This window comes from Amborella trichopoda, chromosome 2 (genome assembly GCF_054954075.1).
Source record: "Amborella trichopoda isolate Santa Cruz 75 chromosome 2, AtrichopodaSantaCruz75HAP2 v2.0, whole genome shotgun sequence".
Classification (NCBI taxonomy): Eukaryota; Viridiplantae; Streptophyta; class Magnoliopsida; order Amborellales; family Amborellaceae; genus Amborella; species Amborella trichopoda.
The window spans coordinates 62,653,071-62,677,278 of record NC_142337.1 but is presented as its reverse complement, the minus strand read 5'-3'; the positions used below and the strand labels follow the sequence as shown (position 1 = coordinate 62,677,278).

General features: G+C 34.4%; 2 protein-coding genes across 7 annotated transcripts; both read left to right on the top strand.

Moving 5' to 3' along the window:
* Positions 1–3,041: 3,041 nt before the first annotated feature.
* LOC18445277 (uncharacterized) lies at positions 3,042–8,464 on the top strand. 6 transcript variants are annotated; one of them, XM_088859339.1, is made up of 5 exons: positions 3,042–3,129; positions 3,624–3,885; positions 5,572–5,770; positions 6,690–6,919; positions 7,934–8,464. In XM_088859339.1, the coding sequence occupies exons 2-5, from the start codon at positions 3,745–3,747 to the stop codon at positions 8,180–8,182; spliced, it is 819 nt and encodes a 272-aa protein (XP_088715465.1). In that variant the 5' UTR covers positions 3,042–3,129; positions 3,624–3,744; the 3' UTR covers positions 8,183–8,464. The 6 variants fall into 6 exon arrangements, with proteins under 6 accessions (XP_088715465.1, XP_020529705.1, XP_088715466.1 ...); XM_020674046.2 differs by having other exon boundaries at positions 3,128–3,245; XM_088859340.1 differs by lacking the exon at positions 3,042–3,129 and adding an exon at positions 3,134–3,285.
* Positions 8,465–10,895: 2,431 nt separating this feature from the next.
* LOC18445274 (phosphotyrosyl phosphatase activator (PTPA) family protein) lies at positions 10,896–17,580 on the top strand. The gene is made up of 2 exons (XM_006855413.4): positions 10,896–12,089; positions 17,368–17,580. Exons 1-2 carry the CDS (start codon positions 10,954–10,956, stop codon positions 17,372–17,374), a joined length of 1,143 nt encoding a protein of 380 aa, XP_006855475.3. The 5' UTR covers positions 10,896–10,953; the 3' UTR covers positions 17,375–17,580.
* Positions 17,581–24,208: the final 6,628 nt, after the last annotated feature.

Here is a 24,208-nt window from a genome sequence, read left to right as displayed (position 1 = left end):
TGCCTCTAAAATAATCACAAATTATGAACCAAAACTTCTGACCAACACTCTTACGATCAATCACCTTGAAATTTTACAATAAATGATACATTTTTTCACTTGAAATCAGTGAAATGGCGGAAACCCTAAAACTCACTCTTCGATCCAAATTTTTTTGATAAAAAACGGTGCTTTTTAGTTCGTTTTATTGACTAAAATGGGTGAGAAATTTGAATTAAAGCCTGCAAGATTCGTTCATAAGGCTGAAAAAGGTGAAAATCGACAACAAAATGACAACAAAAATTGAAATCCCGTGAAGAACACTGTGCAGCCCGTGTTCTTGCGTGTGATTCGGTCTGACTCGCGATTCACTATTGGGAATCGCCAGGTTCTCTCTGGACACAGGCGATTCCCGGTTTATTCGGGGAACCGGCTCGATATCAGACGATTTTCGAGCCGAACCGAGCGAGTCCGGCTCGACTCGGCAATTTTTCAAACCCTGATCAAGACTAATTGTGACCACCTTGTATCAAAGCCGCGGCCCATATCTAATAAATTATAACATATGGTCAAGCCACTTTAAGAAATCATTAAGACTGGGACCATTATTTATCCATAATGGCATAAGGCCACCCCATAATTCTGCCATATTCCTTTTTCATGCTTTATGGTAACATAATTTGTTATTAAGCATGGACTTTGGTGTATAAATGCGATTATTAGCCCTAACAATTTCGTTAATTATAAGGAGAACTTGAATTCCAAAATTTGAGGGAAAGAGGTAGAACAAAAAAAAATTGAATTCCCTCCATTCACTCCCCTGTAAAGCCTAGAGTTAGCCCAAAAAATTTGATTGGGATGCAAGCGATTGCCTTAGAAGAAAAGCACATTCTATGATTGAACAAAGAGCGTGATTGATCATATCTAAGTATTTTAAAACTAAATCTATGTTTTGTTAAAAATTGTATCTCTTAATTGAGATAATGCTTGGTTAGATCTAAAACTTATCATCAGAAAAACCTTATTTACAATGTGCTCCCATGGATACTACATGCATGTGCAACTGAATTCTAGGGGATTATCAAGTACAGTAAAAAAAGAACGAAAAGGCTTCTGTAAGGTTGTAATTAGCGGTGGCAATGGACATGACTAGACCCAAGACCCGACGGGTATAACTGACTTTGGGAATGGGTATGGGTTCAAATTTTGGATCCGAATACTAATCAGGTTCAGGCCCTGTTCCAACGGACCTGTAGTTAAAGGTTATATGATGGCAATCACATGTCTTTAGGCACGTGCTAAGTGTTCATATTATCAGAACATTGATAGCATTTACCGTATTATTGTTAAAAAAAGAAATAAGAAGCTCACAGTCATAGGGTACATGATCGTAAAAAAAAAAACTCATAGTCATCGGGCGGCAATGGATCCGACAGACCCAAGACTTAATGAATATGGGTACTGGTCCAAATCTTGGACCCAAATACTGTTCAGGTCCAGGTTCAGCCGAACCCGACTCGTTGCCACCTCTAGTTGTACCTTGACATTATAGAAGTAAGATGCACATAGTGTAGGAAAAATCCGGCGGTTCAAATTCTAACTGCCAGGTTAAACTCGATTAGAATTGGTTGGTTTCAGTTTTGATCTGTTTTGGTGAACCGGCTGGGCGTTTTAAAAAATTCAAACATATATATAAATCCTACAAAATAAGGGATTTTGTTTGTAATGCAGTTTTTAATGTTTTCATCATTTTGGTAAAGATTGAAAATTCGTTCTGGCCATTAATACTTATTTTTACATTTTTTTATCTTTTTTAAAAAAATTGAAAATGTCTTTGGGCACAAATTGATTCTTTAAAATCTATGTATTTGGATGTGCTTTGTTTAATCTTACTTTAAATATATTTTTTCATATTTTTTTAAATTTATTTTACATTTTTTTTTACCGCTTGGGACTTATTTTGTTAGGCCAATTGAACCAACCGGTTCACCGGTTAGGCCGGTTGAACCGCTTCCAACCCCATGTCCATGTCCGAGTTAATTATTCTGATTTGATTTTTCCTTTGAGGTCCTAAAACTATTTCATCCTCTAACAAGTTTTTTAGAGTGTCTACTCTACTTCCAAAAAATTTAAATGTTTATATATCTCCTTTAAATATTTAAAAATTTAAATGTTTAAAAGTTTAACCTACTTTCAAAATTTTTAAATTTTTAGATTTTTAAAACTTTATAGATCTAGTGGATGTGCACCGTTTTTAATAAGGGTGTGGTTTCCATAAGGTTGCAACCTTAAACAATCCATTTAAGGCGCACCTCCAAATTTTATCATAGCGTACAATTTTGATGTAAAAATATTCTTAAGATTATCTAAAAATTTATTTTCATATCTAATTATAAAATTTTAAACTCCAAAAATGATTAAAATCAAGTAGATCTATAAACATATGAAACTCTTGAAAATGAACGGTCTAGATAATGTTTTGTGACGCATCATATTTGGGACTCAAAATCCTTTCTTTTTTCATAGTCATACATCTCAGCATAACGATGATCAATTAGAGAGTTTTCCAATATTAAAACAACATTTTCCATTGGATTTTTGACGTGCATCCTTAGTTCTACATTTTATGGTTGCAACCTTATATACACTTTTCCCTTTTAATAATGAAAAAAGTTTATATAGAGTTGCAACTTTGAAATATAGAATTACATATACGCCTAAAAAATCCATCGGAGAAGATTGTTTGAATGTTGAAAATCTTCTAATACATCATCTCGACATCGAGATGTGTGAACATGAAAAAAAAAGAAAAGATTATGAATCCCACAAATAGTGTATCTTACAACACATTATCTAGACCGTCTATTTTCAAGATTCAATATATATTTATAGATTTACTTGATTTGACCTATTTTTGAAGTTTAAAATTTTATAATTAGATATAAAAATAGATTTTAAATAATATTAAAAATACTTTACATCAAATTTACATATTATAATAAATTTTGGAGGTACACCTTAATTGGATTGTTTAAGGTTGCAACCTTAAATAATTAGAATGTTATAATTAGAGTTAGAACATGAACATTAACCACTATAGATTCGCCACTTCTCGTTTCTCATAGGCACTTTTTCTCTCTTCACAACCAGGTATTCTCTCTCCTCTCTCTCTCTCTCTCTCTCGCTTCATTCTTCACTGCCCTGATCTCTCTCTCTCTCCCTTAACTTCCCTGATTTGAGCTTGTAAGAAGTTATCACTAATAAAGGTTCTTCCATGGAGAGAAGTATCTTCGCTTTAAGTTTCATGTAACTTCAAACAATTTGTAATTAGGGCAAGGGATCTAATTACCATGGATATATACTAACCAGCATTATTTTTTCTAAAAACGAAGATTTGCCAGCAGAAGAAGATGTCGCCATTTCAATTCGTCAGATCATTCGAATGCATTTTTAATCATTGATGTTTATTGGGTTTGAGTTTTTATGTCGAACTCTTCTTTATTGGGTTTGAGTTTTTATGTCGAACTGTTCTTTATTGGGTTTGAATTTTTTAGGGCAATTTCTTTATTGGGCTTGAGTTTTTTAATCCTAATTCGTTACTGGGTTTGAGCTCTAATGGCAAATCCTGTGTCTGCAACTTTCAGGGAGAGAAAGGTTGGAATTCATGAAAGGGTGTTGTAGATTCAAAAGGTTGGAATTCATGAAAGGGTGTTGTAGATTCAAGAGTTTATTGGGCTCAAAGGCATTGGTTTGAAAAGAGGAATCATGCAAACGAGTAGTTCATCGTTGCAGGCTATTTCTATGGCATCTACCATTAAGAATAGTGGCCTAAAAAATGCCATAGTCACAGGCGTTTCTGCATCATGTGGAATAGGTCGATGCCTTGTCAAATCCTTTCTCGAGCAGGTTGGTGAGCATCATTCTTTTGGAACTTTTAATGATCTGGGTTTTTTTTGGATGTACTCGTTATCACAAATAATTCACTTTTTAAAATGGAAAGAGTTTATATAAGGATGCTACCTTATAATGTAGAACTACGGATGCCCCTCAAGAATCCATCGGAAAAGGCAGTTTTAATATTGAAAAACCCGTTGATTGATCATCTCGACATAGAGATGTATGACTATGGAAAAGAAAAATATTTTAAGTATAAGAAATAGTGTATTTTACAACATATTATCTACACCATCCATTTTCAGGATTTTCATATGTTTATAGATCTACTTGATTTTAACCATTTTTGAAATTTAAATTTTTATAATTAGATATAAAAATAGATTTTGAGATAGTCCTAAGAACATTTTACATCAAAATTATATACCATGATAAAATTTGAAGGTGCACCTTACCTCTACACCTACGGATGCATCCGTATGCAAACTGCACACATTTAAAATTAATCCTAGATTTTAGATGTATTTGTTAGTAGTTATCATTAATAATCAGTATTTAAAATTAATCCTGATAATGAACTATGTGTTGTTTGGTGGCATCCATCATAAAGTTATCTCACATAAACTTAGAGGCATTATTCTTTTTCAAAAGTTTTTTTTTTACTTTATTCAAAGTAATTCGTGGAAATCACATAATTTTAGCCAGAAATAGTTAAAAATATCTGGAAATCTCTGAGAATGTTAAATAATTAAATAATATTATATATAATACAAGATATTATATACTAAGCAGTTAACAAATAGTATTATCCAGAATATATTAATTTTAGATAAGATAAATTTCTGATGAAGTTAATTGTCATCCAACATTCTCAAAAAAAAAGAAAAAAAAAGGGGTTAATTGTCATCCAAACAGGCCCTATTTTTCTAAATTGGAAGTGAAACTGAATGTGCTTTTGTTTCTTTTGAGTTAGGAAAATAAATGAGCTTTTTATGTCTTGTTCTTGTGTACTCTAGGTTGCTATGAAGTTGATTGCATTTTTTTTTCGGTTATTCAGTGGTAAGATTCGAACTTGGAACATAATACTGCAATTGTCAGTATCTTAACCAAGCAAGCCCAAGCCCAAGCCCCAATCCTAACTTTGACTACTTTATGTTCAGCATGTGCGATATCTATTATAATATGTTGGTGATTAGAATTTTGTCTTCACCACCACATTTTCTATAGAGGGTTCTCCTCTGGAATTGAAAATTTGGTGGCAGTTTTATTGTAGACTTGTTTTTGTGTTTCATAAAAGCATCCATTCAACACTACAATTTACAATCACAAATATAGTGAGTCTCTGGAACTCCATTTCAGATATTAGCTACTCTGATTTTGTTGGAATACGGTGACTCTAAGGCTAATCCATAAATGTTTTGTAAATATTTGAATGAATGGCCAATCCACTTCGATTAAAGTGGCCATGAAAATGGCAAGCTAACTGCAATGGTCTTGGTTAAAATTATTGGACTGAGATCTAGTAAGGAGAGCTATGTGGAACCTCAAATGCATGTTGCAGTCTTCACAGTGCTGTGTCCAATTTTCTTTAATTTGGGCAAGAATTGTTAATTCAGATGTTACGGAAAGTACACATCTTCATATGTACTTTAACCAGCTCTTCCCATTTCCATTCTTCACCATACGCATTTTATGCAGGGTTATAAAGTTGTTGGTGTGGATATTAACGACCTTGAAGTTGATACGGGACATACAAATGCATCATTGCCACAGTTTCAATCAGATGTTTTCCATTTCATTAAAGCTGACATCAGTGATGAATTCCAAGTTAGGGATGCAACTAAGGAAGCAGTTCAGTGGCTTGGTGGCAAGATTCATGTTTTAATTAACAATGCAGGTATCTAGTTTTCTATTCATATATGGTTTCTGAATTGAGTTTTCTCTTGAATAATCCTGCAAACCTATGTTCCTATTTTTTTCCCCTGAAAAGTATAATCATGGATTGCTATAAAAGACATATAGCAAAGTGTATAAGCTACTTTTTAACTGGTTGCACAACTCGGCTGTCAACATGAATAACTGTTCACCTTTTCTAAGATATCTTATTGTTTTCCAAAAGGTGAATTTTAGTGTTCTGGGCATAGAAGTGTAGGTATGTAAGATGACGAGCTACAAAGTTCAAGCACTCTTTGCTACCATGGATCAGCTAGAATCTGCCAGTAAAAGACTAGGAACCCTGTTGTCGTTATAAGGAATCACAGTACTCTTTTGTTGAAGCAAAACAAGTAGATGAGTCTAGGAGTTAGTAAGAAATTGCACTTGGGCAATTAATGTGGATTGCTGCGATAACTACAGGCATGAATGTATTTTGCCTGCATTAGGGGCTATCAAATAGAAATGAAGGTACACTCTCAACATGCTGAATGCAAACTAGCAATGGAGTATGTGACCCATTAAGATATTTGTTTTCCATTTTATCATTGTAGCTGCATGAGCATCAATTTCTTTATATCAGAGGGCAGGTAAGGATAGCACTATGGTGTAAAACCTTACTTATGTCCCTGTATGCTGTAATCAACTAATTACTAATTTTCAAGTTCAGAGCTTTCATTAACAAAATGTTGATTCATCTTTCAATTCTTGCCTATATGCTTTGATTTGGTTTTTTGTGCAAATATGAATGCCGAAAAATGACGCGTATTAACTCCTCACTTTGTATTTCAAGCATATTAAATTTGATGGATTTTATTTTAGGAGCTCAACTAAATTGGCTAATAGTTTGATTGCTAACTTGTTTAACACTGCTGAAAGTGCAGCTCAAACACGTGTCTTCATGGATGGAGTGGAAGAAAAATTGAAAGCATTTGCTCGAACAATATCTGTTAACCTCAATGGTGCATTCTTCATGTCACATTATGTTTCTCCTTATATGCCTTGCGGTTCTAGCATAATCCACATCTCTAGCACAAGGGCATTACAAAGTGAACCACATACAGAAGCCTACACAGCCTCGAAGGCAGGGTTGTGCGGCCTTACACATTCACAGGTTGGTGCTCAGATTATACTCCTGTTAACTTTATCTATCTGGCCACTATTGGACCCTGTCATTGTAACTGATGGCTATTAAGCTATTGCACTTGTGGTTCTCTTGCACCATTTGTCGGCACAAAAGACATCCACATATATCTCGTTTTTTACTCGTTAATATGCATTGTGCCCCAAATATATGCGTCAGCAATTCTGCTAGTTTTATGATGCCTTTTTAAATCAAATCAATTCATTGTGCAGCACAGGATTTTCTTCTATGTTTATTTCTACTGCTGCTAATTTCTACAAAAGTTCTGGCATTAAATGTACTGTTGAAACAGTTTCTTATCCTACTTAGATTACAATGCTATCTAGTGACGCGCAAGTTGGTCAGCTTTTTTGCTTATCAAAAAGTAAAAAAGGGGGCTGCTCCTGCAAAATTATTGTCTCGTTGGGATTTCTTACAAGAAAATTATCATGTTTCTATGACTTTGGCATCACTTCATCAAAAAACATAATAGTACACTCATTGGTGATTCAATATCTCACGTCATCAGAACATAAATTTGTCCACATTTACTTGTAGTGTATATCTCCCCACTTATGGTGTCAAAATAATGGCCTCTGAGAATTGTTGATTCATCAGTATCATAATTATTGTAAGCGTTATACTGAATCATGCAATTCCCATGACAATTTTTTAAAAGCACGACACATACTAAGATGTGTGAATTAAGATAGTTTTCCTGGTCAAGGAAACTAAACAATGTGAGTGATAACTGAATTGATGCCAAATAGAACATGTTTTTTCTTGGGTGGCTAAGAATCATGTCTCAAGAAGTCAAAACCATAAATTGGTTGATGATGCTAAACTTTTACGGGGTGTTTTTGTTTAGTTTCTTTGATTTGTTTCTAAGGACCAAGTATGCTTGAATGAACTCTATGATGATTACCATATGATTTTTATTATAATATATGGATTATTGCTAATATTTAGTAAGGACTAGTCTTAATTGGCAAGACTTTATTGCAGGCCGTGACTTGGGCAGGGAAGATCCGAGTGAATGCTGTCTTGCCTGGTTGGATAAACACTGACCCTAAAGGGCGTCAAATTTTGAGGCCAGAAGATCACGTTTGGCATCCGGTTGGCAGGGTGGGCGTGCCGGAAGATATAGCAGAAATGTGCCTATTTTTGGCTGATTCAAATCGTGCCGGGTTTATTACAGGCCAAGAATTTGTTATAGATGGTGGAGTGACAAAGAAAATGGTATATCCAGATTAAATTATTCCTGGATAGATGAAGGTTTTTCTGTTTCTTGCATAATTCAAAAGATAAAATGAGTGGGAGACGAAGGAAAGGAAAGAGGGATAAAAAGAATGACAATGTTTAGGGCATTTGTGGGATGTTTTGAGTGAGAAAGTTTTGCATGTTATGAATAAACGAGAGAGGAATAAAAAGGATGCCAATGTGTAGGGCATTTCTGGGATGTTTTGTGTGAGAGATATTTGCATGTTATGGATACTTTTTGTCTCTTTATTTGAAGGTGGCTCAAAATTTTATTTCTTTTCTAGTTACTCCTTGGTGGAATATATATATATATATATATATATATATATATATATATATTAATTCTCTCTATCCTTTTTAAGCTAAGGAACTCTTTTATCTAATCTATCAATGGACTGGGTAGACCGTAGAGCCAATAATTGAGGGACTACAAGCTAAGTCAAGAGGTTAAATTTCAAGATATATAATTCCTTAAATTGTAGAATTAAGTTGTAACCTCGAAAATCTAACCAAAAAGCTGGAAAATCATCTAATCCTCAAAAATCTCTCCAAAAAGCCTATTTTGATGTTGGAAAATCATCTAATTGATCATCTTGATATTGAGATACATGGATATGGAAAAAAAAACAAAGTCTCAAAAGTAGTGCATCTTGCAACACATTATCTAGACCATCCATTGTTTAGATTTTTGTATGTTTATAGATTTATCGGAAACATACTATTTGTTGAAATTTAAAATTTTATAATTAAAAATGAGAATAGATTTTTGAGGTATCCTAAAAATTTCAACACTAAAATTGCATCTTGTAATAAAATTTGCAGGTGCACCACACTTTGAATATTAAGTTGCAACCTTATGCAAACCTCACTCATAAAAAGTAAGGTTGCAACCTTATGCAAACCTCACTCATAAAAAGTAAGGATAATCTATATTAATTGTTAAAATTACTTTGAATATTAAGTTGCAACCTTATGCAAACCTCACTCATAATAAGGATAATCTATATTAATTGCTGGACCACGTAAAAATCTCAACTGTCTAACTTGGTTTCACGGTGGAGATAGCAGGGGCACCCTACCATTCTAATACGACTAAGGACTATACATCCAATAACGGCCATAGAAACTAGGGGTACCCAGACCCGACTTGGGACCCGTCGGGTATCCTGACACGGGTTTTGGTATGGGTCTGTTGGAGATACTTTAAGCCCTATCCGTTTGAGCGTATTAAGGATCGTATACATTAAAAACTCAGTCATCTTTAGCTATTAAAAGACAAATCAAAACGGCTTCAAATCTAATGGTGGGTGATTATGACTTTGTTGCCAATAATATGGAAATATAATGGTAAAAAATGACAATAAAAAAAAAGAAAAAGTTTATATAGAGCCGAGGCTCTTAACAATTAAATTAGAGCCATGTCAAATTTCTTTCATGAGCCCTTGCCACCTAAAACTCTAAATTGATTTAGAAGGGGAATCGGTTGCCCTGAAATCCTCATATATATATATATATATATATATATATTAAGTTTATCTAGCACGTGTGCATGGGATGAATGATCCACCCTACTGAACGGTAGAACAAAAATCATGTAGCTATCACTAAATAAGAGGGATAAGAGTTTGATGATGATGATAAGGGTTTAAAACCATTTTATATATTTTTATACTTTACGTTCAAGTATCACTTGTAATTTGCACTTGATTTTTTATTTCATTGGAATTTTTAGAAATATTTTTCTTTTTATTTATTCGATTCTATTGTTTTATAATTTTCACATGTGCACTATAAGGAGTATGGGCACCAAAATGAAAGGTTAAAAGAATTTACAGAAGAAAAATAAAATAAAATAAAATACAATACACAATCTCGCAATTGAGATCAAGATATAAAATATAAACTAAAAAAAAGTATTTTTGAATCCTAATTATAAATGGACAAGCTTTATATGCTTCCTATACAGCATAGAAGTTCTATCCTTCCCTTTATATAACCATTCATTCTGAATGGAGGGCTAAGATTGCTCTAATCACAATGTCACGTCTCTACCCTATTTTATTTTAATTTTATTCTATAAATTATTTTGACACCAAATTTTGGACATCAATTCCTCTATTAAACTCACACTAGCAAAAAATCTAAAAATTATTTTCAAAAAAATAAAATGACCAAAATATCTTTAAAAGTTTTAAGAAGTATTTTAGTCATTATATTTTATTGAAAAATAATTTTTAATATTTTTTATAGATACGTTCCAATGAAAAAATGACACTTGTCAAATTCTATATTTATATAATTTTTATAAAAAAAATAAAAATAAAAAGTTTTAAAATGTCAAATCTAAAATCAAATAGTAAATGCCTCTCTTAATCAAAATAAATGAGAAGTAGAGAGTGGATAGAACTTCTATGCCATAGGAGAAGCCTATAAACCTTTCCCGCTATAAATTGAGAACTTTCCGTTAATTCATCATCAGCCCACTCGTGGATTAAAAAAACAAACAAATACTGAAATTGCTTTTAAATAAAGAGTAAGAAAAAAGAAGAAAAAAATGACTCGCCTCGTTTGCCTATCTTTCGGTACACTGTATTTCTATAGCCCATAGTTATATGGTCTGCGTCCATGGCGGTTGCCTTTTAAGCCTTCCTTCTCTCTTTGGCGGTAAACATTAAGACCCTTCCTGCCCCTCTCTTCCTCTCTCTCTCTCTCTCTCTACGCGGATGGAAGGCTGGTAGCGCGCAAGTGTATTCTCTCTCTCAAAAATGGCGGATCATCTACGAGACCAGACCCCGGAGAAAAATCAGCATTCGGAATGCGAGGAACCCACTCTCTCTCTAGAAAACCCTACTTCAAAACCATGCGGCTGCCCCCCTACTGGTTCTTGGGGCTCCTCTCCACCTATGAATTACAGACCCATTAGAGCTCCTGCTCTTCTCTCTCCTCCAAACACCCAAGCCGTTCTTCTTGCTCCTGTACCTCAATCCCAAAAAGTCCCCATTGCTCAACCCCCTTACGATTTTCAAACCCCAACAAAGAAAATCCATTCACCTGAAGATATTACAAAATTCCATTCTTCTTTCTCAGGCTGCAACTTTTTAGGGTTCGTTGTTGCCCTAAGTGAGTCGATCAGGGGCCACAAGATATCTGATCCTTGCCCTGAATCTGAAACCATAAAAACCATTGGCTCGATTCTCCAAGAAATGATTGATTGGGTCGATGAAATCCCTCCTGTTCAGCAATCCTCAAGGTATGGGAACTTGGCTTTCAGGGATTGGCAGCTTCGATTGTCTCAGAGCGAGGAATTCATGCTTAGGATTCTTCCTGAAAATTTGAGTGAAGCTTCAATGGAGATCTTCTCTTACTTTCTTGATAGCTTTGGGAATTCTCAGAGGATTGATTATGGAACTGGCCATGAGACCAATTTTGCGGCCTGGCTTTATTGCCTTGCTCGTTTAGGGTTGATTACAGAGGAGGATTACCAGGCTGTGGTTTCTAGGGTTTTTGTGAAATACCTTGAGTTGATGAGGATGTTACAGCTTGTGTACTGTCTTGAACCAGCGGGGTCTCATGGAGTTTGGGGCCTTGATGACTACCATTTCTTACCATTTATTTTTGGGTCCTCTCAGTTGATTGATCACAAGTATATGAAGCCTAAATCCATTCATAACCAGGATATATTGGATAACTTCTCTCATGAGTACATGTATCTCTCTTGTGTTGCTTTTGTGAAGAAAGTTAAGAAAGGAATATTGGCTGAGCACTCACCTATGATCGATGATATCAGCGGGGTGCCTAATTGGAACAAGGTTAACAGTGGCATGCTAAAGATGTACAAAGCTGAAGTGCTCGAGAAGGTGCCCATCATGCAGCATTTCCTGTTTGGATCTCTGATTAAATGGTAAATATCCATGTCAAAGTTAATATCACAAGCAGTAAGTTTGGTTATGTATGGGACCTATATTCATTACTTTTTCTTATTCATGTTTTAAATCATTTTCCCGCAGGTGTATCAATTTTGAATTTTGTTCTGATGAGGATATAAGATTTGTTTGGAAGATATTCACTAGGGTCTTCTATTTTTATTTTGTTTTATTTTAATTTTGGCTTTCCATTTGTGCCTTTTTGTCGTTCTAAATCAACAGATTATGCTCTAATCTGGACTTGGCAATTTCGGAATTGCTGGAGCAATGAATTAGTTAGGAATTTACTATTAATACATGCCCCTGAACTCCAATTGTGATGAATTGCTTGTTAGAAACATTTTAAAAAAGTTCAAAACTTGCACTAAATTGTTGTTTGTTTTGGTTCAGACAAGAAGAAGAAATAAAGGTGATTGAGTTGAAATTCTAAAATTCTCTCAATTTGGGGACAGTAACCTTCAATGCACAGATATGTGCATTCTAGGAATGCATAGTAAGAGGTTATATAAATGCGAAATTCTGCTGGAAATAGGATTAGCTGATGTTTAGATTCTAGGAATTCATAATCAGAGGTTTAAGTTTATAAATGCAAAATTCTACTGGAAATAGGCTTAGCTGATGTTTAGAATTTTTAAATGGAGCTTATGTAAGATCCACAGTCTTACTCCTTGAAGATAATTCTAATTTATGGTTTGATTATTTTGACACATGGATCCTTATCAATACTAAGAGATATATGTAGGCTTACCATCATGTTCAAGATATGAATGTTTGAACCTAAAGGTGTCACTTTTTTTTTTTCCTTTTTTTTTTTCAATGCAATGGACACATTTTATCTTTTCAATCTTGGAGTTTCTAGATTACTGATAAAAGAAATGGAAGTTTTAAATTATAAAATAAAAGAAAAGATATCTGGAGGGTCATATGGAGCTTAACTAACACAGTTTTCTTCAATTAATTAGTTGTGCTTATCTCAAGGACTCGATCAAATTTTTGAAAGGTGGCCTTCACATTTCTAAGTGGTTGGTTGGTGTTAGTATTGTGTCCATGACTCATGGCATTTGCATTTAGATGTCAAGTTATGGTTCTATAGGCACATTGTTTAGGCTTTGTAAACTAAGTTTTGGTGTCTTTAACTGGGTATCAAGCCTCTTTTCCCACTACTAGCGCCAATTTTTGTTGCTTGGTATTATTGTGCAAGTATTTATGTTTGCTTGATTTTGTTTGCACTTGTTATCCACAATCCATCTCATTGTGATTTTCTTGCCACCTTGGGGCCGGATCAGTACTTAGTTCGATAAAGATAACATGTTCTTTGATATGTTCAGTTTTCTTCAGTTTTAGTGTATATTCCTTGGAAGTGTGGTGGTAGGAATTCTAGAGAGTTATGAGGCATGCAGGTGCTTGGCCAAGGTCTTGCTTGCATAGGATGCAAGAGATTATGCTTCAAAATGATCCATATTGCCTTTAGGTGCTTCACCCTGTACATGCATATCACATTTGATACCATGTAATCTGTAACATATGCTAAAAAGTAATTATACACGCCTGTGAGTCACAAATGTTGTTGCCTGGATGAGTGCAATCTCAGTACGTGTTTGACAGTCGATTTAAGCTTTCATTTGATTTCAATATTTGAACACCCAAGTGTAAAAGCTCAATGCTCGCAAGCTGCATGGAGGTTCCCTAGTTCTGATTTCTGAATATCTGGTCACATGCTGGCATGGTGGGGGTCTTCACACCCTGTCTATCAAGGAAGCTCAAAATGGAAACTTTGTGATTTCGGTTTTTGTGGACATTGTCAGATAGGTTTATGACTGGTCTCTATGATTGAGAAGGCAGTTTGGCAAGCCTGATGGGCTTGATCTTGTGGCCTTGTTAATTCAAAAATCACATGTGTCCAAAATGCTAACTAGTAGAAAATTTTGATCAAGGCTTTAAACTTCCTCTCAATCACACTTAGCTCTTCATGCTGTTTCGGTTTTAGGGCATGTTCCCTCGGCTTGAGGGGCTTTAGACATTGGAGCATATGTTTCTCAAATTTGATCCTCATTTGATGGAGCCTTCTTTGGTAGTCTTTGCTACTTATTTCGCTATCATGGGGTCATTTTGAGGCATTTGTTGCGAAAGACTCATAATAAAAATGACACCATTATTCACACTCATATCACTATCTGATTCTTTGGGATACATATTTACCTTTTTAAATTATGTATATTTGAATTTTACACTAATTTATATTTAATTCTATGCACAAATATGTTGAGGACCTGAGGTCAGATATGATTGTTATGAATGTCCTTATAACGTGTTTTAATGCCATTATGAATATATAAACATTATTTTGTCTTAATTCTTTCTGATATTTTATTTTAAATTTTACAAGATGTTTTACTACCCCCCCCCCCCTCCCCCCCCCTTCCCGCTCTCCAATTTTTGCTATTAGTTTACACTGCACCAACCCTTAGTTTTAGAAAAAGATTAACAGGTTCCTTTTCCTTCTTGTGTTTGTGTTTGTGTGTACAGTGGAGGTGGTCTAAAATTAAATACAAATTATAAAATATATGTTTTTTGGTCCAATGAAAAGATATGACCATCGAAGGACACTTATATTGAGTGCAGGCATGCACGCTGCATTCTAAAGTATATACATTGAATGCTTAAGCAAACTGGGGGGTTTGGGCTCCATGGAAGGCCACATCCTAGGTATGGCTTGGGACAAACTGTCACTGTTCTAAGGCATAGTCTAAACCATGAGATGTATGAGTATTGCTGTTTGCTTTGGATTTTTGCATCCTGAGTAGTTCAAGCTTCTTCAGTTAGTTTCTTCTTGTTGAGTGGTCTTATGCAGAGAGCATTAGTATTCTTTGTTGAAACGTTTGCATGTATGCCATTTAATTTCTTCCTTTTAGAATTGAAGGCTTGGTTTTTTTCTTTGACCTGGTGGTTTGAGCATAATGCAGTCAGATCATCCATTGTCTGAATCCCTGAAAAGTTAAAAAATTGGAAAGAAATTGAAGGCTTTTTCTCGTTATGCTAGTCAATCGATAGTTGTTAAAAAACAGCTGTTACTTTTCTACGAGGGATCTTGGCAATCTAGATAGCCCGATCAGCATTGGAAAAGAAAGTGATTTACACTTTACACAACGCACGTGATGTCAGGGCTTATAGCATTGTAACCTTAATGAGCCCAAGGAACTTTTAAAAAATTGTGTTGGTAGATCATTTGTGCCCCCAAAAAGTAGCAATATGGTTCTATCAAGAAGGGTTGCATCTACAATTATTATCAGTGCTGGGGACAAGTCCACTCGGATTCACCCGAGTCAGTCGGGCTCGATACCGCGCAGATTCCGGAGCCAAACATATGGGAACTGCCCTAATTTGGCTGGTTTCCGGTATTTTAAATTATTTATTTTTATTTGGACTTGGCCAAGAGTCTGTCAGACCTGACTCAGGCTTGCGAGATACTAGTGAGTCCCGACCAGAGTCCTTGTTCTTGAAGCATGATCCCTCAGGCCCCTTGAGGTTAGATGGTCAGATACGCAATTGGCTTCTCTTGAGATGTGGTATGCTACGATGACACTTTCTTTAGGCCCTTATGAATATAAAATAAACGTTTTGGAGGTGCCATGGAGCTTATATGTTTTAAGAGGTCCATCACAACTTCATGTCACCTTCAATTCATAATTTGGGCACATAAATTAGTAACTTGTTGAACTCCACAGTTTATAGAGTCTACTTCTGCTTTATTATCAGAGTTATCCTCTTCTTGTTAATGAAAGCTAGAAACTCTCCTGTCATTTCATGAGTACACAAAAACGGGCCACCGCCCATGAGTTCTTCTTGGAACTCCCTTCCTAATTATTTCCCTCTGCACAGATGATCCATTGACGATTAATCTCGAGACCTGATCTCTGGCTTAGTCCATTGTGTTTCAACCAGGGTTAAGTTCGAGCTCAGTGGTCAACACTCTCTGCTGAAACAGAGTTGATTTGCTGAGTTTAACAGTTGGCTCCCAAAAACTCAGGAAGTTTGATTTATTGTGAAAGGCACAAAAGAATGTGAACACAAAAAGTATTGTATATGCTCAAGCATGGGCATATCCGGGTTTTTCGTATATAAAATGTGACAACTATCCGAGTCATGTTGACTTGGAGAGTTCTTCTGAGTTGAAAACAATTTCTATTTACTGGTTTTAACTATTCTTGGAACATTGCCTAGGAATTGTTTTATTCCCAAGTTCTCAACATGTTTAGTGTTTCTATATCCTTGCCTGAGCTATAGTAACTACTCTCATATTAGAGTTAATTGAATTAGTCATGGAACAATTCTTATCTAAAAATGAACATTTTGTTATTGCTGTGATCAATGTTATATCATTATAGACTCTGCATGTTCTCGGTCAGCTGGTTCCACTATTACTGATTTTATCTCTATAAGCAAATCCCCTGTCATTGGCGTAGCTTTTCTGCTTTATGCTTCTATGGATCATTTGGCTAGTTTCCATCATCTTCATTGCTCCACTTTGGTAACAAATGTATTCACTTCATCTACGTACCATATCGATAAAGTTGGAATTTATTATCTTCACTGACTCTTTCTAATGCTCATATGATCCTGGCTTGACAAGAACTGTCCTCCGCCATATTTATTTTCAGAATGTCGAGATGAGACCTATTATTCATTTGGATAGAAACGGATGAAGTGTATTTTCTTAGATTGTGCCACATATAACCATGATGGTCACCATGGTATTTTGCAAGTGGAATTTCATAATTTATTTTGGTTTTCACTTAGAAGTTGCCCATGGTTGTAATTGCAGAAGAATCTTGGACGTCTTAATAATTTGGAGAATAAATCAGATGATTTCTGAGACTACTATCAGTCTTCAGTTGCTTCCGAGAGGAACTGTCCCATTCATTTATTGCACTTACCCTAAAAAAATTAAGCATTAGTTTTAGTAGTAAATACCCATCTCTGAACTTTTTGTCAAATATAACGTTATGATCTTATTCTTTAGTCTTCTAGCAGTTTTAAGTTGTAATATTGCAATGCTTGTTAGTCTAATAGATATCATCATAGAACATACTGTTCTGCTCATCCAAGACTCAGAATGTCAGGAAAATTACCATTGTCTTACTGCAATAATGGCATCCTCTCTGCATTTCACTCTGTAAATTGCCTGTAAACAACTACTTATTTATATTATCTTTTTTTATCAGTGGTATAATTATGTTACTTTTCGCATCTTTGCAGGGAATGAGTTTGGGCAATGCATTCATTTCACCATGTTGAATTGAAGAAAGCATGTCAGCCATCTTATGCGGATTTGATACATCGATCTGAATGGACTTGGTTATTTGTACTTCCCTTTTTGAATGCCTGGCTAGGCTTCGCACTTTGACGTCACTAACATGGTGTAGGTAAGATGTATTTTTCTTGTTATAGAGAAGAAATTTAGTCTTGAAAGAGCCGTGTGGATGTTGCATTTGGCTCAAGGATTCTCCCAAATATTACAGAGAGATAGAGTGCGAGATGGTGAACAATCCACGTTGAAAATGTGCTCAGGCCTCATACCCGTGGGCAATCCAACGGCTGTTGTTCGCCCCTGGGTAGACGAAATTTATATTTCTTCTAAAACATGAAACATCAAGGTGTACTAGAAATAAGTCTTTCCAAGCTTGTATGTTTTTTTTGCATAGGTCAAGAAATTAAAGGGAGTTCACTTAAAAGTTCAAATCAGTAATGCTCACGGTTGATTTTCAAATAAGATACGGGTTTTCTCAATCAAATCTAGGTCCCTATCATATAAGGCAGGCAGTAATCTTACTTGTAGAAGTAATAATCTTATTTGTAGAAGTAAGGTTTCGGTGTTTTATGTTGGTTCTTTTAGTTAGGCTGTGTAAATTTGACATGTTTTTTATGATGATGTTAAAATATGAAATATTTTCCGAAAAACTGTAAGATTTATACCATTGTAAAACCTAGCTGCAACCTTAGTTCGAGAAGTAAGGTTGTCACGTTGTATAAATTGTCTCAAATTGTTTTTTTATTAAATTTCTATTACATTAAGCTCTTTAAGAGCTTTTATGTAATTTAGGCACCTGAAGACAAGAAAAGTGAGGGTCATTTTGGCAGCTTTTTTATAGATTGAAATTTTTGTCTTACCCTCTGCATCCGTAATGCATGAATCTTCCTGCATTTGAAATTGTCGGGAAAATAAAAAGAAGATCAGATGTTGCTGTTTGGATCTGGGCATTAGTACCCACTATCGGGAACAGTTTTCCAGAAGAGCAGATGTTACTGTTTGGATATGGGCATTAGTACCCACTATCCGGAACTGGAAAACTGTTGTAAAGCTATCTGTACTGATGTGTGGCATCCACTACTCAATAAGATACGTGGTGGAGATGAACAGTTCGTCTGCTCGAAGGACAATGCTTGAGCTATGATTTGTTGATCTCCATTATGTCGGATTGGGGGTATGATCCTTGATAGAGTAGAATGAAGAAGTAGGGAATCGTAGCAGGCATGAATTAATTAGGATAAGGTGGGATCATGCAATATGGTCCTTTAACTAGATGGTTTGTTTATTTTTGAAAAAATTTCACTGGTTTGTTTAATTTTTTCCTTTTTGACATTTGTTTTCTTTTTTAGTATTTACTGGCCAAATTGATGTGCGTTGCACGTGTATTGTAGAAGCAAATTATGTTAATTTGTAAATTATATTAATCAAATTATGTAATTTAAGATGAGAAGCTCAATTCTAACTATTTCATATTTATTCAAAAAATTTTAAGGTAAAATCCTAATTTCATGTAAAACCTAATTTCAGAGGGAAAAAGTAATCAAGAATTCTTTTTTGAAAAAACCTAAATTCTAGCTATTTCATATTTAAATAAAAAATTTCAAAGTGAAATCCTAGTTGCTTGCCATGTAAAACCAGATTTTAGAGGAAAAAATAATTACAAAGAGATTAAAGAATTAGGATGGAGAGAAGATGAAGAGTAAATAATCTCTTTATCTTAATCAGCTATATTCTATACTTCTTTTGTCGCATGGAGAGCTCTCTTTTTTCCCTCGTGTGTTGTGTTGTGTTGCCCTCCTTTTTGTTTTGGGTATTTATCTTAAAAAGGCATAATCTCTCTCTTGTTGATGTATTTAAAAAAGAGAATATTTCTGTTCACTCTGTTTTTAGGTTTTATTTTTCAGACCCAAAGCTTCAAAAGCATATTTGACGGGAAAGAGATCTCATATATTATATCTTTTAACCTTTTGGATCAATTTTACCATTTTAATCTTAGCTTTTTAGCCCAAACAAATCTTAAAAAATTATGCATTTTTAAACCTCTTATCTCTCTTTCTTTGTTGTTCTAACTTTTTTTTTTCACATGGTGGTCTGGATCAATTTTATCACTTTAATCTTATCTTTTTAATCCAAACAAATCTTAAAAGATATACCTTTTTAAACCCCTCATTTCTCTTTCTATGTTGAACTTTTTTTTCACAAAGCGGTGGTTTGAAGAGAGATTTGAGATTTTTTTTCACATAATGGTGGTTAGGAGAGAGATTTGGAGAAAGGCGTTAATAGATAGAGAAAGAGAGGTTTGGAGAGAATCACCGGGGAAAAGAGAAATTTAGGGAAAAACACGAGAGAGAATGGGATTTAAAAAGGTACGATCTTTTTCACATATGTTTAGTCTATAAAGATGGGTCAAAGTGGGTAATCCAAGGGTTAGAAGATATAATACATGGGATTTTTATAGAGTCAAATATGTTTTGAGACCTTGGGTCTATATAAAAATGAAACTTAAAAACAAAGTGTACGGAGATATTTTTTAAATAATATCTCTCATAAATGTATTTAAAAGACACAATCTCTCTCTCTCATTGATGTATTTAAAATAGGGTGCGGTTTTCATTAGGTTGCAACTTTAAATAATCCAACTAAGGTGCACCTTCAAATTTTATCATGGTATATAATTTTGATGTAAAATGTTTTTAGGATTATCTCAAAATCTATTTTTATATCTAATTATAAAATTTTAAATTTTAAAAATGGTTAAAATCAATTAGATATATAAACATATGAAATTCTTGAAAATGGACGGTGTAGATAATATGTTGTAAGATGCACTATTTTTGAGACTCAAAATCTTTTTATTTTTCATAGTCATACATCTCGATGTCGAGAAGATCAATCATAGAGTTTTTCAACATTAAAAATAACAATTTTCGATGGATTTTTTAGGTGCATTTTAAAATTGCAACCTTATATGAACTTTTTAGTCTAAAATATATGCAATCTCTCTCTCACATAAAAGCATTTGAGAAACTGCAGGTTCTGTTTCTTCCATTGATGTATTGATCTCTCTCCCCCCTGTAAATGCATTTAAGACCTAGTTCCTCTCTCCCTCTTTTAAGTAGCCTCTCTCTTGTTGATGTATTTAAAAAACATACAATCTCTCTCCTTGATGCATTTAAAACCCATGTATTATAGGATGTTTGTTCTTCCTTTCAACTTCGTCTTCCACCGAAGCCTCATACCAAACATGAAAGCCCTTTATATTTTATGCTTCGTAACCTCTATCTAATGGCATCCGAACCATGTCATGGGGCGGGAAGCTTCCTAAATGGATTCTTATGCCATATTTCCTTGATTAATATTGATCTGATAGGAATATTAAGAGATAAACTTTTGGATTTGCCCCAACTTCTTAATGTTTGTGGTTGCTTCGATTTTTATCTAAATTTTATCATTGTCATCATTATCATCCAAGTTTTTTTTCTAACTATTTTATATCAACTATACAAATTTGAGTTCGTCATTCAGCTCTATCAAAAACCACATCTTCAGTGAAGTTATAAGTTCCCATATCTTTTCTCACTACTTTCAAACGTAAATTTATGTTAAGTTATTAATGAACAAACGAAATAAAAATAGTAGAGTCTAAAGCCGTATAGAGCCATTTCTGCAAAAGTTTATATTCTTCTCTCCTTTTTTTTTTATTCTTCCCTTTTTTTAAGGGTAGCAAGCAAGAAAGAGGACAAACAAGAATGAACAAATCTTTCAAAAAGGTTCGAGGCTTGGCAGCTAGTCAAGGCCAAAAGTTGGGTGATAATTGCATAAAAAATCAACGAAGAAAAAATTTGGAAATGAATGTAATACTTAAAATAAGGGTAATTATAAAAAGTTTATATAAGGATGCAACTTTATAATGTAGAACTACGGCTGCACCTCAAAAATCCATCGGAAAAGGTAGTTTTAATGTTGAAAAACCCTTTGATTGATCATCTCGACATCGATATGTATGATCATGAAAAATAAAAAGATTTTAAATCTCAGAAATAGTGCATTTTACAACATATTATCTACACCGTCAATTTTCGTCTGTGGGGGGAAAAGAGTCCCTTCATCCATAATAGGAATTGAACTTAAGACATCACTTAGTGTTTAGGTGCATCGAGGGACACGCTAGTTGCAGCAAGTGCACATTACCGTAATTCATCTTGGAGATGGATATTAGATCCAAAACAAGTTTATCATCTTAACCACAATGATTATGGATCTGAAATAGAAAGTCAATTTTGAGCCTTAAATGTGGTTTGTTTTGTGCTTTTTTTTAGCATTTATTTTAATTGTTTAGAGAGCATCAAATATGTATTGTTTTTGAAACTCCAATTTCGTGGATTTGAGGCATAAATCATTTTTCTTGGTTAGTTCAAAAAAAAAGAAAAAAAAAGAGAGGCATAAATGAATTTGAATGATCTGAGATTAGATCAGTCGGCGAATTGACCAAATACGCAAGGGAAAGCTTCAAAATTCAAATGGATGGGGTAGAGTGTGGTATTCCTCTTTCTTACTCATAAATGGATGGTGAATTATGATGTGCGTGAAAGCTCTAAACCCGATGGGTTGATTTTTGGCAAATAAAGTATGAGAAATAAAAAATGAAATACCTAACACAAGAACATAAAGATTTACATGGTTCACCCAAGAAGTGCTACATCCACGGGCATGGCAAACTAAAATATATTATTCCAATGAAAGTTAAATCAAATATTTTGGAACAAATCTCGACAAAAACACAATCGAGCAAATCTTTTTAAACTATTCTCCGTTCTTTCTCATTACTTCTGACAAATATTATCAACAACACCAGATAGAAATGCGGAAGCAACGAGAAACTTACTTTATCTCTAACTAAAAAGAGAACAACTCAAAATCTCTATAAGAACCGCTTCTCTACAAGAAACAAACAAGTCTCTCATTCTTCGGGAGTCTAAAAGATGCACTACCACAATATTTCTGTCCAAAAGAAGTTTTCTTCTCTTTAAAAAGAAATTGCATCTTATGTACATGAGGCTCTAGCTCCATCTCTCTCCAAGAAACCCTCTCTCTCCGGAGGAACCACCATTCCTATATAGTGGCCCAAATAGTTCACACATTCTCTCTCTAAAAATATCCATTTACATAGAAAAAAGAGACTCACCAAAAAAACTTATGTGATGACCTATTCTGTTCTTTTTTTATGGGAAACTAATCTTTATCTCTTTAAATATAGGTCATCAAGTTTATCCTAATCCAAATAAAACTTATCCCAATAACCAACTCCTAAATAATATCTAATTAGTTAACAACAATCTCACATAATAAAAAAATATCTCAATCCCATATAATATAGATCAATCTCAACCAATCTCACAAAATATGAGATTTCTTTATGTGAGTGATTTTGGATAGTACAAAATCCAACATATTATTTATTGATAAAATGGTTTGTTAAAAGAGTAGGCATTATTTTTTGGACAGGAAAGTATTTAAGAGAAGGCATTCACATGCTTTTTACTCTTAGTACAAGGTGAGAGAGATGGTACATGTGTGGAGCATGCGAATGTGCGATACTCACATGCACATGCGTCTGTGAGGGCGTATGTACAAAGTGCGCCTTGATGGTGTACTTTGCACTTCACACGCCCGACTCATATGGGGGATCCAACAGTCGTCAGTGAAATAGATGCCAGTAACAACAGCTATCAAGTGCATGTAACTTGTAGTTGTTTGGTGGTACATGTAATCACGACTACAATACTTGTAGATGTTGGTGATGCATGTAACCACCACTACACTAAATGGATAATGTCTTGTTTTCTATAATAAGGACTCTCTTACCTATATGAGTTAGACACTTAGACCATATTTTTGAACCTCCCAACAACGCACCTTTCTCTACAATTCCGGGGAGCAAAATCAGTGGGTTAATCTCTTTTTCTCTACTAGTTTTGTTTTATCTAAAACATCAAGATTATGGTGTTTATGTGTGGGTGCCAAGCTCGAATGCATAGAGCTTTGGAACATCAAAGAGACTTCCCAATTTTTCTGTATCCCGATAACGAATTGCTCTTCTTATGTAAACCAAATACAATATTGAAGGAGACAAATATAATCTTGAAATAGCGCTTTTGTATGCCCAAAAACAAAAAGAAATTAAACTATAAATTTCTGAAATTGTACTACCTTTTCCTCTTTTTCACCCAACTATTTTCCAACATACCATATAAGCAAGACCGACAGGTAATAGGAATCGCTCCTGCACCGGACATGAGTATGTAGGCCCAGTGCATAAAGTCACTATGTGTGCGACTCCTATGCCATACAAGCACGCTGCCCTAGCAAAAATTTGTACTACTGCAAGACTTTTACACACCATACATTAACTTATTTTATGGAAATTGGGCTTGGGTTTGAGTGGTTAGCCGCTGATCTATAGCATCTAAAGTTGAATTCCTACTATTGAAAAAAAAAAAAAAAAAAAAAAAAAAAAAAAAAAGGAAGAAGAAAGAAAGAAAGAGGAAATATGGATTGTATAGATGGATCACTTACTCAGCCAGAGAGTGATCAGAAAATGTATATTAACATTTAAAAGGTGTTTATTGGCTGCGGAAAAAGGGGAAGAAATACCTTTTTGACACTAAGCTGAAAAAGAGAGAGCATCTAGCAAAAAAAAAAATTTGAAAGAGAGAGGGTGTACATTTATTTAATATATTTTTAGAGTTTGTTTATGGTTGCCTAAAAGGGAAATGAGCAGACCCTTTC

Excerpts from the sequence above, each read along its gene's own strand:
- LOC18445277 (XM_088859339.1), top strand. The coding sequence starts at position 3,745 with ATGCAAACGAGTAGTTCATCGTTGCAGGCTATTTCTATGGCATCTACC. Across the intron at positions 5,771-6,689 it reads TGTTTTAATTAACAATGCAG|CTCAAACACGTGTCTTCATG; the intron begins GTATCTAGTTTT and ends CTGAAAGTGCAG. Across the intron at positions 6,920-7,933 it reads GCGGCCTTACACATTCACAG|GCCGTGACTTGGGCAGGGAA; the intron begins GTTGGTGCTCAG and ends ACTTTATTGCAG.
- LOC18445274 (XM_006855413.4), top strand. The coding sequence starts at position 10,954 with ATGGCGGATCATCTACGAGACCAGACCCCGGAGAAAAATCAGCATTCG.